The 15,639-nt window shown below is 38.8% G+C and overlaps 1 protein-coding gene across 2 annotated transcripts in view; it reads right to left on the reverse strand.

Moving 5' to 3' along the window:
* Positions 1-12,064: 12,064 nt before the first annotated feature.
* The window catches only part of LOC133516855 (insulin-like growth factor-binding protein complex acid labile subunit), a 71,701-nt gene continuing 68,126 nt past the window's right edge, over positions 12,065-15,639 (reverse strand). For both annotated transcript variants that reach the window (XM_061849856.1, XM_061849858.1), the window contains one exon: positions 12,065-15,032. In XM_061849856.1, coding sequence (XP_061705840.1) covers positions 13,968-15,032 — 1,065 coding nt within the window. In that variant the 3' untranslated portion in view covers positions 12,065-13,967. The remainder of the gene's footprint in view (positions 15,033-15,639) is intronic.

Here is a 15,639-nt window from a genome sequence, read left to right on the forward strand (position 1 = left end):
GTGGCCAAAATTGAGAAAAAACTGTCCAAAAAAATAATTTAGCAAGTAGCAAGTACCAGGGCCTCATGAGTTACGAGAAGGTGTCGCCGACCGGCCGGCCGCGGCCCGCGGCGGGCCGGGCGCGTAACAAGGTATGCTCGCGCGTCTTGGCTATATACTTTTGCTGTAATTTGTTTACGTAAATTAAGATTTATTTTTGTTGACTCGTAGGAAAAATATTGTATGCCACGTTGTATAAGTAGGTCAAAAAATTCTCGTGGCGTATTCCTTTACAATGTTCGCCTACGCCTTCGGCTCCGGCTCACATTGTAACTCACGCCACTCGCCTTTTTTGACCCTTCTTATACAACTGTTGCATAAAATACTATTTCCTACTCCTCCACTGTTATCTGTAATTTATGCATTCACTAACACGAATATAAGAACATACATAAAAGGTTTCAAGAAAAGTCTATATTGTCTATTCCTCATAACAGCACTTGTGCTTTTAATCGCTATAACGTTACTGCGATTAATGGGTACCAACCTAACAAAATCAAAACGAATACAGTTTTAAACTAAGTGCATTGCTGCCAACTTACAAAATATTCATTTGGTTGCATAGTAAAAAAAACACTCCATAAGTCAGAAACAAGCATGTGACACCCGTAATATAGCAACACCCATAGACTACGACGACCGCTTAGCGTTGCTTGTTAGTCTCCGTAGGCTACGGTGGCCAAAATCGAGAAAAAACTGTCCAAAAATTTAATTTAGCAAGTAGCAAGTACCAGGGCCACATGAGTTACGAGAAGGTGTCGCTGACCGGCCGGCCGCGGCCCGGGGCGGGCCGGGCGCGTAACAAGGTATGCTCGCGCGTCTTGGCTATATACTTTTGCTTTGTTTACCTAACTTAAGATTTATTTTTGTTGACTCGTAGGAAAAGTATTGTATGCAACGTTGTATAAGTAAAATACTATAAAAGGGAACTAACGCAAAATTGAAGGGATGTTTACAAAAACAACATAACTAACATTTTTGGTGGATTTGAGTTATTGATCTCATAGTGTTTGTAAGAAGGAGCTACAATTCGTGCAAAAGATATTGCCCAAAAATTACCCCATTTGTCCAAAATCGTTCCCTAAATTATACCAAATTATACTTTTTTATATCGAATTGTTACACAATTTTACAAAGGCAAATACAATTTCGGATGAAGTAAAGCATACAGATAAGAGTAGGTACAATATAGGCAATTTATTAAACATAAGTCAGTCGTACATAAGCAATGTCAAATATTTCAAGCGAATAATTATTATAGTATATTAGGTAATGGGTTGTCTTTGAGATTCAAGATGACGAAGACGTCTCGAGAATATTTTTTTGTGTTTTGCTCATTAATGTCGTTTAAAGTGTAATATTGATAGCTTATTATGCAGTGAACTATCGTAGAAGTGCACACTTTGAAAAACTGCTAATGAAAAACTAATCTTGAAACGCGTTTAACCATCTTTTAATCAACACCCGGCAATCCATCGTGGCTTTTAGTAAATAAAGTCCAGCTATCTCTTTACTAAAAGCAACTACCGAACAACGTCATGCTCTACGAGCACACTTAAAAGTTACCACTGAATAACGACCCTTGACATCGGCAAAATCATCATAGATTTGATGAACGCCATATTTTAAAAGAAGAAGAAGAAGGTAATGCAGCTAGTGGCAACGATTGATTACATCCTGAAAAAAATATCTGGTTCATTGTCGCTGTCCATGATGTTGTTAAGAGGAAAGAGGATGGCCGATTCTCCATAAAAACGTATTTTCCTCTCTAGATGTTGATATTTTGGAAAATATTTTTAACTAATTTCATGTATATTAATCATAGCTACGTTTGAGTTTGGTAAAATTTTGTATTATTACAAAAATTAGGAGCGAATAACTGATTTCATACAAAATTTTAAATGCTTTTAACTCATAAAATAATTAAAACTTCGAAAAAATCAAACGTAGGGCATAACTGTGGTTCATATAAGAATCCAGAGAGTTTATATAAGAAGCGCTGGTGGCCTAGCGGTAAGAGCGTGCGACTTGCAATCCGGTCGCGGGTTCAAACCTCGGCTCGTACCAATGAGTTTTTCGGAACTTATGTACGAAATATCATTTGATATATACCAGTCGCTTTTCGGTGAAGGAAAACATCGTGAGGAAGCCGGACTAATCCCAACAAGGCCAGTTTACCCTCTGGGCTGGAAGGTCAGATGGCAGTCGCTTTCGTAAAAAATAGTGCCTACGCCAAATCTTGGGATTAGTTCTCAAGCGGACCCCAGGCTCCCATGGGCCGTGGCAAAAATGCCGGGACAACGCGAGGAAGAAGAACTGTGGTTCATATACAACAATGTGACAATATTTTCAATAATGTTAATATCCAGGGAAGACAATGAGGATTACGTTTGTATGAAAAGTTGATTTCGCGCGGGTCCTCCACTTTCGTCAAGCAGACGCGTCTGGCCTGGAGATACAGCAAAGAAACCACGGCTACGGGGCCGAAATTATGTGAATAACTTTTTTCCGGAATCCTTTGGACGTATTTATAAATTTTAAAGACGTTTCAAAAATTCACCCACCAATTCACAAGAGAAACGGATAAAAAATATGGGGTGAGCGCTATCATACTTCTTTTTATTTACTCGCTTTTACGATTCGTAGCCGTCAGCTGCAGGTGGACTTGCGGATCATTAGGAGGGCGGCCCCCGTGGTCCGCCACGCCGCACGTAGCCGACCTAATAAGCGATCCCACAATCAGAGGTCTTGATTGTATATTTGAGGCCGATTTGAAATTACAAATGGATGAAAATATTTCAAAACCATGACATAGCTAACAAGCATACGGCCCACCTGTGAATTAGCGGTTACCGTAGGCTAAGGACGCGTGCAACTCCTCAATGTTATAGACTTAGTATGTATGTTGCTGACACTTATAACTGCACCTTTTTTGCTGATAAATCAGTTTTAATTTGGAATGCATAGTGTGCATCAATATTCTAATATAATATGTTATAGATGCGTGTTGAGGTGACCCTCTTACTTACAACACTAACCGCGACCCTGAAATCTTTACAGGGACTGCCATCACTGCACCTCCTTATACAACAGGAAGCGTTAGCTGCAGCGGTACGACTCAAAAAAATCAAATCTCTGGAGACCGCCTAGAGTGCCACACCGAAATCCTCTACGAGGCCATAGGTTAGGAGCCGCTCATAGAATCGGTGACTGACAGGATACCCAGGCAGTTCGTCTTGGACAAGAAATACGAGATACAATTACATGAAGAACCTCGTGAAGGTGGCAGCCAAAAGGAGCTGGGAATTTTCACGGATCGAACAAAGACAAGGTTAGGCACTGGCGCTGGAGTATCTTCAAAGGACCTAAATATACATTCTGCAACTCATTCCAAGGTAAAACACCAACAGTATTGGTCAAACCTAGGAACATGCAGGCAGGCGAAGGAAGCCCTCCCGAAAGTCAACCCCGGTTTGTCATGAAGCTGAAGAAGCCACAGCTCCGGCTTATAAATGGGGCAATAACTGTCCACGCCCCACTAAACAAGCACCTGGTGACTACTGACTGGTGGTACGTGCAACAAGCCCTCTGCAGGGCTTACATGGAGATGGAGGATACAGACGCCCACGAGAAAAGAAAGAATGCCCAGGGGTGCCAGAGTACCGGGTAAAATACCTTGATTCACTTAGATCTCTCCCTGAAGTCGTCGGCAACGTCATATGTCTGCCAGGCTTTCTGGTCGAGCTGGGTTGGTAAGAATAGTGCAGACAACCCATCACGCAAAATAGGCGCAATATTATGACGTCGAGTTCCAGGCCCACAAAATCTATACCTATACTTACCTGCTGCGATCTTTTGAGAAAACCTCGGCAATCCTTTGAAACCGCATAATAAGCAACCATTTACATAGGTTCTAGAGTGTGAGGATGAATCCCTTGTCGACGACGAGTAGTATGATGGTAGAAAGCAACTGGCAGTTATTTATGCTATTGCTACATTTCGATATCACTCGCTCATGCATTTCACTTGTATGAAACCGTTCCTCATCTAGAAGTAGTATTGATTATTATAAATTGAATTGAATGTTTGACGACTATGTTCGTTTCCAACCCATTATAATGCACATTACCTTTAAGAGGAAATACCAGCTCAGCCCTTCTCAGATTTGAGAATTTTAGACAAAAATCTCCGTCGTGCTGACGGAGGCGGATCTCGATATTTTCCTCCTCAAAAACTTGACAAATCGTAACGAAATTTTGGGAACAGAATGAGAATGTAGTTATCTGTGTCTGACAGTTTTTATTTTGGCGTTTATCATTGCCGATTTTGTATACAAATCGTCTGTTTACTATAATTCAAATTTAATCATCTTATATACATATAAGATAATTATCACAAATACTTTATTTACGTTACCTACTTATGATCTGACAGCTATGGTCACGAAATATACATACGAGTAAAGGGTAGTTGACTGTGTTATTTGCTGTTCTTAACTTATTATTTCGATTATATAATATATTATCTTAGCTAAAGTGAACTTTTTCGCAACTGGATGTGTAAATGTAAGTGTGATCTTTCTTTATACTACGTATCTCACAATGATGTTTTACTGTTAAGTGTTAGATATCAAACGGTGTCGTCATATAGGCCAAGGTATATCGCCATCTATTAAGCATATTTTTTTCTTGATTTTTCGAGACACGTTTTTTATTAAACTTTTTTTTAATCTTATACGGAGTTATATATAGCGAGTCATTTTCTAAACAGAAAAATAAAATTATGGCACGGTTACGTATCGCACAACAATGTGTTAGAAAACAAAAGATCGAAAGACAAAAGTTCTTTCTTCCATTGAAGAGAATTACAATCGGGTTTCACCAACAAACGGCTCGGTGCGGCGGAATCAAGCTCAAAGATAAACAAAACGTGTCCATTTTATTTTCGTCACATAGTTTTCCTCTCTGTTAGTAACTTGACTATCAGCTTACAGTATTTTGAATTTGTATTTCTATCGCAACTGGCCAAAATTATTTTGTTCCTGCATGGCAGATGCAGACTGCATGACGTCATGCAAAACCAAGACTATTCATATACCTCTCTCTCGTTATATCCCATCAAAAACATTGTCATGTAAAATGTTGCCTAGACGAAACCATCGCACTGACAAAAAGTTATCAGATCTCTTGTAGAGCCAAGCTTCTAACTCTACAAGCCCTAACTTCACAAACTCTACACCTTAGTCAAAATAAATGGGTTGGCCCTTTCGCTTCCATTCAATGTTCAACACACAAAAAAGTCATTAAACCATAAAGTATTCAATGTTTTGAAATCTGCGTTTGCAATTTGGCACTAAAACTTGTTTGCATTAAGTGTACTCATCTCATGTAAAGCCAAGCTTAACCCGCTCGGCGGGTTCTCTGTTCGTAGTCGCTTTCCTCTACGAAGCAGGAAAACGCTGGGATCGGCTACGAAAACGTTGATAGCGAATGTGTTAAATGTGTGATTGAGGAATTTGAGGATTTGTCCTCTACTTTTGCAGTCGACGAAGTGCCTAATTAGTGGCACAGAAGAATCACTTTCCTACATTGAGGGTAAAATTGATACATATACGACACAATCGAAATTTAGCACCTTGAATATGTCTTTTCATTCAATAAACTTCAGTGACAGAGATTCTTCGTCTCCATTCGTTATCGCGTGCTCTGTCTAGAGTTCAGAGAGTAAAATTACTGTGCTTTGTGATAGAGCGGTAACCTGTCAGTTTCGTACATACACGGGTAAAGTGTGGGTGTCTTTAACTATCATGTTATTTAATACGATTATTATAAGTAACACTAACTAACATGTTCTTTAATACTATTATAAGTACATATGTATATCGTTAAATTAGAAGTAGCACACAATCGACCTCGCTCGAGCAGGAAGTGCGGTCACGTGAAGCTCGGTTCACACATGACAGGGCGCTATGCGCCTCATTAACGCTGTATCGATCTCGCGAACATTTAATTAACAAGATGCTTCATTCCAAACTCCCGCCCTGCCGCAGCTCTGATTATTTTGCAGGGTTCGAAACGTCGGGATGAATTTCTAAATTCATTTTACGTGATATGATTCTTCTAAATAGTTTTAGGAATATCTATCGCGGTAAGACATTACATGTAACATACCTATCTTAACAGTAGTTTATGTGACTGCTACATAATAAAAGGCATTAAAACACAAGAGTGTGGGTTTAAGAAACGAACGAAGTGAGTTTCATAAAAAGATCACACGATATGTGTGTAGATAAAATTATTTTAAGCTTTTCAACTCGCTTCCATTATATTTCATGTGGTTTCTGGACACATCATAGAGGTTATACCTATAGGTGAAAAAAAAAACAATGTATGTAACTGTACACAATTCGTTAATTAAGGCATTAAAACACACACACTCCTATTTCAATGCCGTTCATTATGTGCAATAACCATGTGACTTATTACAAATATAGAGTACGTACTTCGTAGATTCAAGTACAGTCAGCTGCAGAGAGAGGTGACCCAGGTGTGCAGGGGCACAGAGTAATTGTAAGCAGGGAGGTCACCTCTCTCTGCAGCTGACTGTACATAGTACAATCGGATGGTGTAGGTAAGCAAAGGCCTAATGTTTGGGGATCCCAAAAGGGGATTTTTGTAGTTACTACCCCTGCCTATGAAGCCGATGGTCGCGTTCGAATCCTGGTAAGGGCATTTATTTGTGTCATGACTGATGAGTATCGATATTTGTTCCTGATGGGTGTTTTCTATGTATTAAAGTATATTTATATATTATATATATATCGTTGGCTGAGTACCCACACCACAACCCTTCTTGAGCGTATTGTGAGTCTTGATCTATTTGTGTAAGAATCCTAGCAAACATTTGCGGTAAATATTACGATAAACAAACCTATTTCAGGTCACACATGTTACGGTGACCAAAATGAGTTACCACGAATCGACGTCGATTCGACATCGAATCAACCAAAATGGGGAAAAAATCAGGTACCGGCTACGTAATTAGTAACGTAATTCCAGTCATTATAACCATTAGGTCAACATTAGGTCATGTTTTCGACGTGAATTAGGCGTCGTCACGATGATGTACTTACTAATTTGGTAATCTTTACCACCTCTAAACGTGATGGCGACGTATTTTTACCATTTAGTTCTACACAATTGCGTTGTATTTTTAAGTTGTTCGAAGCAACTTAAAAATACAACGCAATTTCATTTGACCTCTTCTTTACAAAACGGCTCCGTTATTAGCTGCCCACTTCCACGTTTTTGAAGAAAGTGACTTACTCATAAGAAGCAATTTATAATCAAAGATAAATTTCAATTTCATTTACCAAAAATTAGAGGACGAATTAGTACGATCACGCACTAATTCGACGAAACATTAACTAGCGATAGCACGAAATATTGTTTTTATATGTGGCCGTATTGCAACCACCATACGACATATCTCTGCACATTTAATATTTTTTTAATTTTACAAGAATCTAAAATCTCGTCCGACATGTGGCATCATTATGTTGTTAATTCATACAAACTTCATACTTATAAATAGGTGTATTCTGATTGTAATTACGTTATGAATTTGATATCCATAACAAATTCAGATCGAATTCATAGCCTCTTATTACAATCAGCATACGCCTCCATGAATCGTCTTCACATTGCATTAAAAGTTTATCATTTGACTAGCCAGTTTGATCCCCTATTGTACTTTTAAATGGGTTTCGTATCACTCGAGCAGTCGAATGGGGTTTTCAGGTTCTTTAATAATAAAATACCATCGTAATGGCTCCGATACGTTTATGGGTCATTAGCAAACCCACTTAAGTCGTAACATTTTACATTTAATCTTTATTTGGAATTTTTTCATGCTTATTTCCTTGTCAGTACCTACCATGCATGGTATTAAAAGAAAGGATTGAATATTTAGTTACACATCGAGTTCGGTGAATGGAGACCTTTTTACAATCAGCAGATAATGCGTATTAATTTCAATAAATTTAACTTTGTAAAAGTTCAGAATAGATAATAGAATATGTACCACAATTAGTGCGCGGCACATAAGAGATTCAATGCATATTTTTTAACACACATGATAAACCTTCTATGATTGAGTTAAAACTAGCGTTGATTTAAGGCACTGTTTTGTTAGAACAAATCTCTTACCTGTGAAAATGTTATTATTGATCCATTAAGAGGATACGGGAGCTGAATTTAAATATTTTAGGTGAATATATCCGTCTCGCAAACGGAAGCGGCTCCTAAAACTAGTGCGATAAGGACAAAGCCAGGCTAGGCGTAAAATCCTGCGTAAAAATTTCAAAAACCGATGTTTTGTACTCGACAGTTTCCTCCTCCAAAACTTAACCAAATGTTACGAAATTTTGAGATTTAAACGGTAATGAAATTACCTGTGTCGGACTGTTTTGCTTTTGAGGCTAATTGATGTCAGTTTTAAATACCATGCTTCTCTTTGCGACATAGTAAATTAGGCCGTTTTTTTGCGAATATTTGAAGTGCACTAGCGCCTTAATAAAAATAAAAAAAAGCAAAACAGTCGCATGGTTGACTGGTACCCGTGGCCACCTTTCAGCTCCATCATCAGACCCCGAATACCTTGTGTCAAAGATCTTGTTCAGACGAATCAAACGAGCCCAAACATGAAGTGGTTTGTTTACATTACCGGCTTCATCATCAGACCCTGAGTGTCACCTAGGTCCAAAGATCTCGTTGAGACCAATCAAACGAGCCTAAACACGAAGTGGTTTAGTTACATGGTTTATTGGTACCGGTGACCACCTTCCAGTTTCATCATCAGACCGTTTGTTTTTGTTGTTTTGTTTTTAATATACTTCATGAATCACGAAGTGTCAAGATTGTTTAATCTATCATTGTAATGTGAGCGAGAGGGATAATGTGGTAGAAGAGATTGGCACACTGAGCTCGAACAGCCTGCCACAGCGCGTAAAAAGGTAAAAACCTAAAGTCGCTCAACGCTGAAACGTAATTGCGCTCTTTGTCGTGGTCAACTGCTGACATCAGGCGCAGATGTTGCTTGCCGTACGATTCCTCGCCATTTTTCGCGGTTGGGGGTCATTCTGGCAAATGCGTTCAGGGGTCCCTTCATGGTAGATATAAACTACTATTATGTTAAATGGAAAACTAATAGGTACTACATATTTGTAGTAACCCTTGACAACCTTAAATACCCGTATCTTAAAGAATCCCATGTCGTAGTGCAAAGGAAATACCTTAGGAGGCAATTCTAACACATACTGCAGGTTCCGGGAAGAAACGAGCGAGATGCCTACTTCCTATTGGCATGAATCTAAGAAGTGAGGATGAGCTTCTTCGGAGTATTCGCCATTGTATAGTAATAATCATTTGAACTGAGCTTGTTTACTTACCTGTACGAACAATGGCATTGTATTATTACAATCCTATTTTTTTTTTTTGTTATATAGTTATGGATATGATGGATATGTACTTACATATCCATAACTATATACCTAGGTAGGTGATTCCGATGTAGTTTGTGATATTTTAGAAATTACGCGTCGATGTTTATGCCGATATTTTAACAAAATGTATTTTAATTAATCTGTTTCGTACTAAACGAGCTCGTTGAATTTATTAGATAAGAAGATTGATTACCAGTGATTTCAGAATAAAATACATTTCAGGTTTTGAATATTAATTTATTATTAGTCTGTATTGCATAGAGGTCTGTTATCTCTGCCGCTTTCTGTACACCAATCTGCAAAAGTGCATGGCCACTTTATTAATAATTCCATTCAAAATGTGTCCATGAAAATTTTCAGCTAAATACCGACTAAATTCTAATTTTATGAGGTTCGTAGTTTATTCTATTAGTAGGATCTCGTCTGTAGACTGATGGATCAATCGGATTAAATCTGATTAATCGCGTTATTGTGTACGAGAAACGCACTCGCAGCGTTCAGCAAGTTTAGGTATTTTACGCGCTGCGGCAGGCTGTGCGAGCTCAGTATGCCGATCTCTTCTACCACATTTTTCCTCTCGCTCGCACTACAATGATGGATAAAACAATCTTGATCCTTCGTGGCGCATATTGAAAACAACCATAATAAAACTACCTGCAATCAAATCTTAAAGTCCTAATAAATGTTATTTTGACCCAGATACCTAAATATGCATCTTCGTCTGCGACACTATGTTGGAGAGAGTAATGTTCACCATGCGTTGAGTTGTTGTGGATGTGCGGGATGATTTCAACGTCACCATACCCTAAATGATATCATCAGGAGGGCTCTTGTGTCTGCGAATGTGTATATAGATTGAAACCTCCAGGCCTAAGCCTCTTCAATAGCAAAAGGCCTGAGGGGCTGACACTTATGCCTAAAAAGGGTAAGGGTACTAAGTGTCTACTTTGGGACGCTACGTGTGTCAGACCGTCCGGACCGCAGGAGCGGCGGCTGAATTAACGGAACTTGGAAAGCGCGACAACTACTCGGTCTTGCCCAGTTATAATATTTGTTCCGCTAGCGGTGGACGGAGGAGACACAAAACAATACTACTTCCTTTACTACTTACTTCCTTTCTACCGGTTGTTCAGTGAAGCATAGAAATACTTACAATTTGGCGATAGTCCGCTACCTTTATACTGTTGTACAAAATTAAACTCATAGCAGCAGCCCGGTCCCAACGGTTCAGAAAGTAAAAGGACAAAGCTCTAACGTACTCGTAGATAACCAGATAACTTTGACACCTTTACCAAATGGCTAGAAATGAAATAAATAAAATCGAGAGTTGGAAGTTAAAATTCTTTGCGCAGCAGCCGTATCCTACAATAAAGAGTTTACTACTACTACCGTTACAATATTCATTAATTACTAACGGTGTAAGTATGATCTACAATAAACGGAAATTTGGAAAACCTATCTCACATGGTGCGCTGTAATCACATTCGCATGCCTCGAATACCAATAAACCGCAATGGACATACATTAACACCATTTCATACGTCAACGTCAGAATAATTATCCGGCTTCATTGTCGTCGTAGTGTATGTAATAATTTACAGATTGTACTTAACTCTTTTGCTCTACAGGCTTATTTGAGAGTCCCACTGCTGGGCAAAGGCTTATTCCCCTGATTCCCACGACTCCCGATTTAGTGCTTCTCGGTATTATTTTATAAACTAAAATGTTTTTAGAGTAGAGTGATAAGCGTTAATGGCGTAGGCCACTAGCATTAAGGCGATTTTCAAACCAAATGTCTCTGATTCGAGCCTATTGAGAAACCCAAGAAGGTCCGTGAAACGCAATGAGTTTCTTGGAACTTATTTGCGAAATATCATTTGATATTTACCAATGGCTTCAGTATAAGAAAACCTTACGAGGAAACCGGAAAAATCCCAATAAGGCAACGTTCTGGGTTAGAAGGTCAGATAGCAGTTTATTATTTAATTTTTATTGTACATAAGAAAATAAAAACGTACAAAAGACGGGCTTAATGCTAAAGGCATTCTATACCAGTCAACCTTCGGGAAAAGAAGATAACTTGTAGGCGGTGCATGTACAACATGATGTTGTAATTACAAAGCAAAGTATATAGGTACTTTTTACAAAACACAACATAACATACATATACATACAATACAAACATGCGTAAGTAAATAACAGAGAGATAACGCGGCCAGCATTATGGGTTCCATGCCGCAGGTGGAGGCTTTAGAAGGGGTGTTCTTTTTATAACTTATTTGTTTATAAGTATATCTTTTAGTTTTAGTTTTATTTAATATTAGTAAATTTTTTAAGTAGTTTTATTTTATGGCTAGTTTACTATAGTTAAAATACTGACGGTGACAACGAAAAATAGAAAAACAAAACATATATTTCCTAACTTAAAACGATACATAGTTTATATGAGCTAGAAGAAGAAATAACATATATACATTTACCATTTTTTCAATTAAAATATTTTTTCAATTAAAATCAGCTTTTGTTCAATTAAAATATTTTTTTATACTACGACGGTGGCAATCAAGCATACCGCCCAAACAGGAAAAATAATATTAAATAATAAAATTATTTATTAATAACATTATTTATTAAAGTTAGCACAATAGGTTAATTGGGAGCAAAAGATACTTTTGAATAGTCAGTCATTACAAATGTATAATACTAGCTGTTGCCCGCAAGTTCGTACGCCTGGTTTTGTATGTTGGTGGTTATATATTCTACATGAGCATAGACCATAATGCAGCAAAAGATAGCAGTAGGGACGTTTAATCATTATACAACGCATGAGATTTGGCTGTCACAATTAACCTACGGAGTTTCAAGCCCCTAACTGAAAAAAAATTCGAGACATAATCCCTCTCAACCCCTTAACGAGATTTTCAAGTCCACTATTAAAAAAAAAAACCCTCCCGATTCAAACTTTAAACCCTTTTTCACCAATTTAGAGGATCAATACAAAGTTTCAATTTTAACTCCCTTAAGAAATACATTTCTAAAAACGGGGAAATCACGTTTGTTGTGCCTTTTTCATCATTGTGTCTTTTTACGACATTTCAAGAAAACTATTTACAGAAAATTTCGTTCCCTCGTTGGTGCAAATTTTTAGCCCTTTTTTCACAAACTTTTTATTCCTTTAAGGGGATGCATTTTTTAAAAACGCTGAATTTATTGAATTCTTGTAACAATATTACGTTTATATCAAAGTTTATATTTATATTAAAGTCCCGCACTCAAAATAATTTCGATCACTATACAAACTTTCAACCCCTTTTTTACCACCTTGCGGGATACATTTTCAAAAACGCTGAACTAATCTTTCTTCTATTTTAATGAAATACTTGTTTACCAAGTTTCAAGTTTCTAGCTCAAAATAAATGTAATCCAACACAAACTTTCAACCCCTATTTAACCCTTTTAGAGGATGAATTTTAAAAAAAACTGAAATCACTTTTCTTGAATTCTAAGATTCCAAGGTAATGGCACGCGGCGTTTTAGTTAACAATAGACAATGGATAAGCCGTTGAGGGCCAGCTACAAATCTAACGACTATAATACACTTATCGGTAGTCGCGACACTTGTTACCTCTGGTGTCAAATAATGGTACTGATAATCCGCTGCTTGTCGCTAGATAGCGAGTATGAAAATAATAAGCGTTTTGGTAAGAAAACTGATGTAAGTACAGGGTGAGCACTGTAGGCTTACTTAGTTCTCTATGTTTACCCAGATCAGAGAAAATGTATTTGTATTTAATTACAGTATGGAATGTTTTGTCTGGATAATGGCCCGCTGATCATAGTAGCTGTTGGTACTTAGAGTTTAAGTGCAAATAAATTTAATTTCTTTCTTTCGAAAAACCGTATCGCAATTTATGACCTCGTCCTAAAATCAACCCTATTGTGAACAAATTTGGGTCCTTATCTCGATGCAATGCCTATGAGAATGAGAAGAGAATGTTAGACTGCCCTTAGTAAGTGGACGTATATTTCCCGCTTGTGCGGTTGCGACGACGGCGCATTACTCAGCCCTATCGGATGGCGACCGCTAATTGACTGGAAGTAAAGATAAAACGCTATTTTTATTCGGTCATAAATCTTCACTTAGGTACGTATGATTTATCGTCCTGTAAATTCATGGACTATCCTCTGTCAATAAGTTTCGAGACAATCAGCGCTAATCACCGAGGGGAGAACATGCATGTAAAAAAATAATGAGTGAGAAAAGAATGAAACAAAATTTGAAAAGACAAATTTTAATCATGGTCCAACGTATACTCAATGAACGGACCTTTTCAATGTAAAACATTTGACATTATTATACTTAGGTACTTTATATTAATTACAATATGTACATAAACGTAAGTACCTAATTGAACACGGAAGGCGGTTAGCAGTTGGCGAGGAGAGCGAAGGCAGTGATAAAGAGCGCGAGGTGTGGTGGTGCCAGGCAATGCTCGGAGCGCGCCGAGCGCGCGCCCGTGCCCGCCGCTGCACGCGCTCGAGCGCTTCCGCCCGTCTCGCCCCGGCACAACGCTCCCGCCGCGCTCGCCAAACTTCGCCCCCGCACCTTCAGCGGTGAAATACAGAAATTCTCCTCCACGAAACCCTGCATCAACGCTAATGGATTGGCTAAGGGATCCCTACCGCACTCGCACGGTAGGTGATTACCGCGTATGACTAAGTTATCCACTTCCAACATGACCGATTCCGGTGTCTCCAACATATGATTCCCGGTCAGTCTAAAGTTATGTACGCTGTTATTTTGCACTAATGAAAGCTCCTCAATTCTATCAATTTTATTATTACATATTTCGAGCGTGTCGACTTTCTGCAGACCCTCGAAGGCTCCTACGCGAATAATGCCGAGATCAGATTCCCGCAACGCCAGCTTCCCGACTCGAGTCAATCCTCGAAATGTGTCCGGTTGAAGCGCCGGCAAGTCCATGTAAGCCAGTTCCAAGACGCCAACGCTTTCGAGCCCCGCGAACGCTTGCGGCTCGATTGATCTAATGCCGGAAGGCAGTTCAATTTGTGCCACCTCGTTTAACCCCGAAAACGCATGAGCCAGTATTTTTCTAAGCGGATTGTTTCTAAGGGATATAACTTTAATGAAGTTAGTACCGGCAAAAGCATAACTCTCGACTTGTGCGATTTTGTTGTGCGTGAGGACGATGGAAGTAATGTTTTGTAAGGCGGCGAAAGCGAATGCGTCGACGGTGGCAAGGGGAGTATGTTGGATGTAGAGCTCTTTCAACCTATTCAGACCGCGGAAGGCGAAGGGGCGGATGCGCGTGAGGTTGCAGGCGTCGAGCGCGAGACGGCGCAGCTGGCGGAGGTGCGCGAAGGCGTCGGAGCGGAGCACGCGCAGGTCGGCGCGTGACAGTGACAGCTGCGTCACCGCGGGGCTCAGCGCCGACGGCACGCCGCGCAGGTTCGCGCTGTTGCACACCACCTGCGACACGAGCACGCATGTTACAAGATGTCATTTCACTCAATGATAAATATATTTGGTATTTAGTAAGTCTTTGTATAGTTTCGTTTATGCTCCTCTGATTCTGTGTCTGTGTACCTAATATAATATGCGCACGAAAGGAATTCGCGGTATGTCTAGCAGCTGAGCGTGCGCCGCGCTATCACCGCAATGTGATACGCAATATATCTTGAATATTTTCGTTTCGATAGATTATTATTCGATTTGAATGACGAATGCGTTACTGAGGATAAATATTTTCATATACCGTACTCATAGTTATGTAATGAACTAGTGGAGCATAGTAATACTATTTGGCACGTATTTAACCGGTCAGCTAAATCTGAGTTCAGTAGCTAAATCAAATAGAAATAGGCACTAAAATTAATAGTTTGGCGACAAAAGCGGAGCCTTCTTATAATATTTCAATATGTGCATTATTTTAATGCCATTATAGCTTTTGTTTATTTTTAGGCAAGTACCAATTATTTATTTGGCAACTGAATTATTATATTGGAGACTATTTGTGAAACACATTTTAAAAAGAAAACAACTATGTATTAATTTTAAAAATGAAGTTCTTTTAAAA

The sequence above is a fragment of the Cydia pomonella genome, chromosome 4 (assembly GCF_033807575.1).
Source record: "Cydia pomonella isolate Wapato2018A chromosome 4, ilCydPomo1, whole genome shotgun sequence".
Classification (NCBI taxonomy): domain Eukaryota; kingdom Metazoa; phylum Arthropoda; class Insecta; order Lepidoptera; family Tortricidae; genus Cydia; species Cydia pomonella.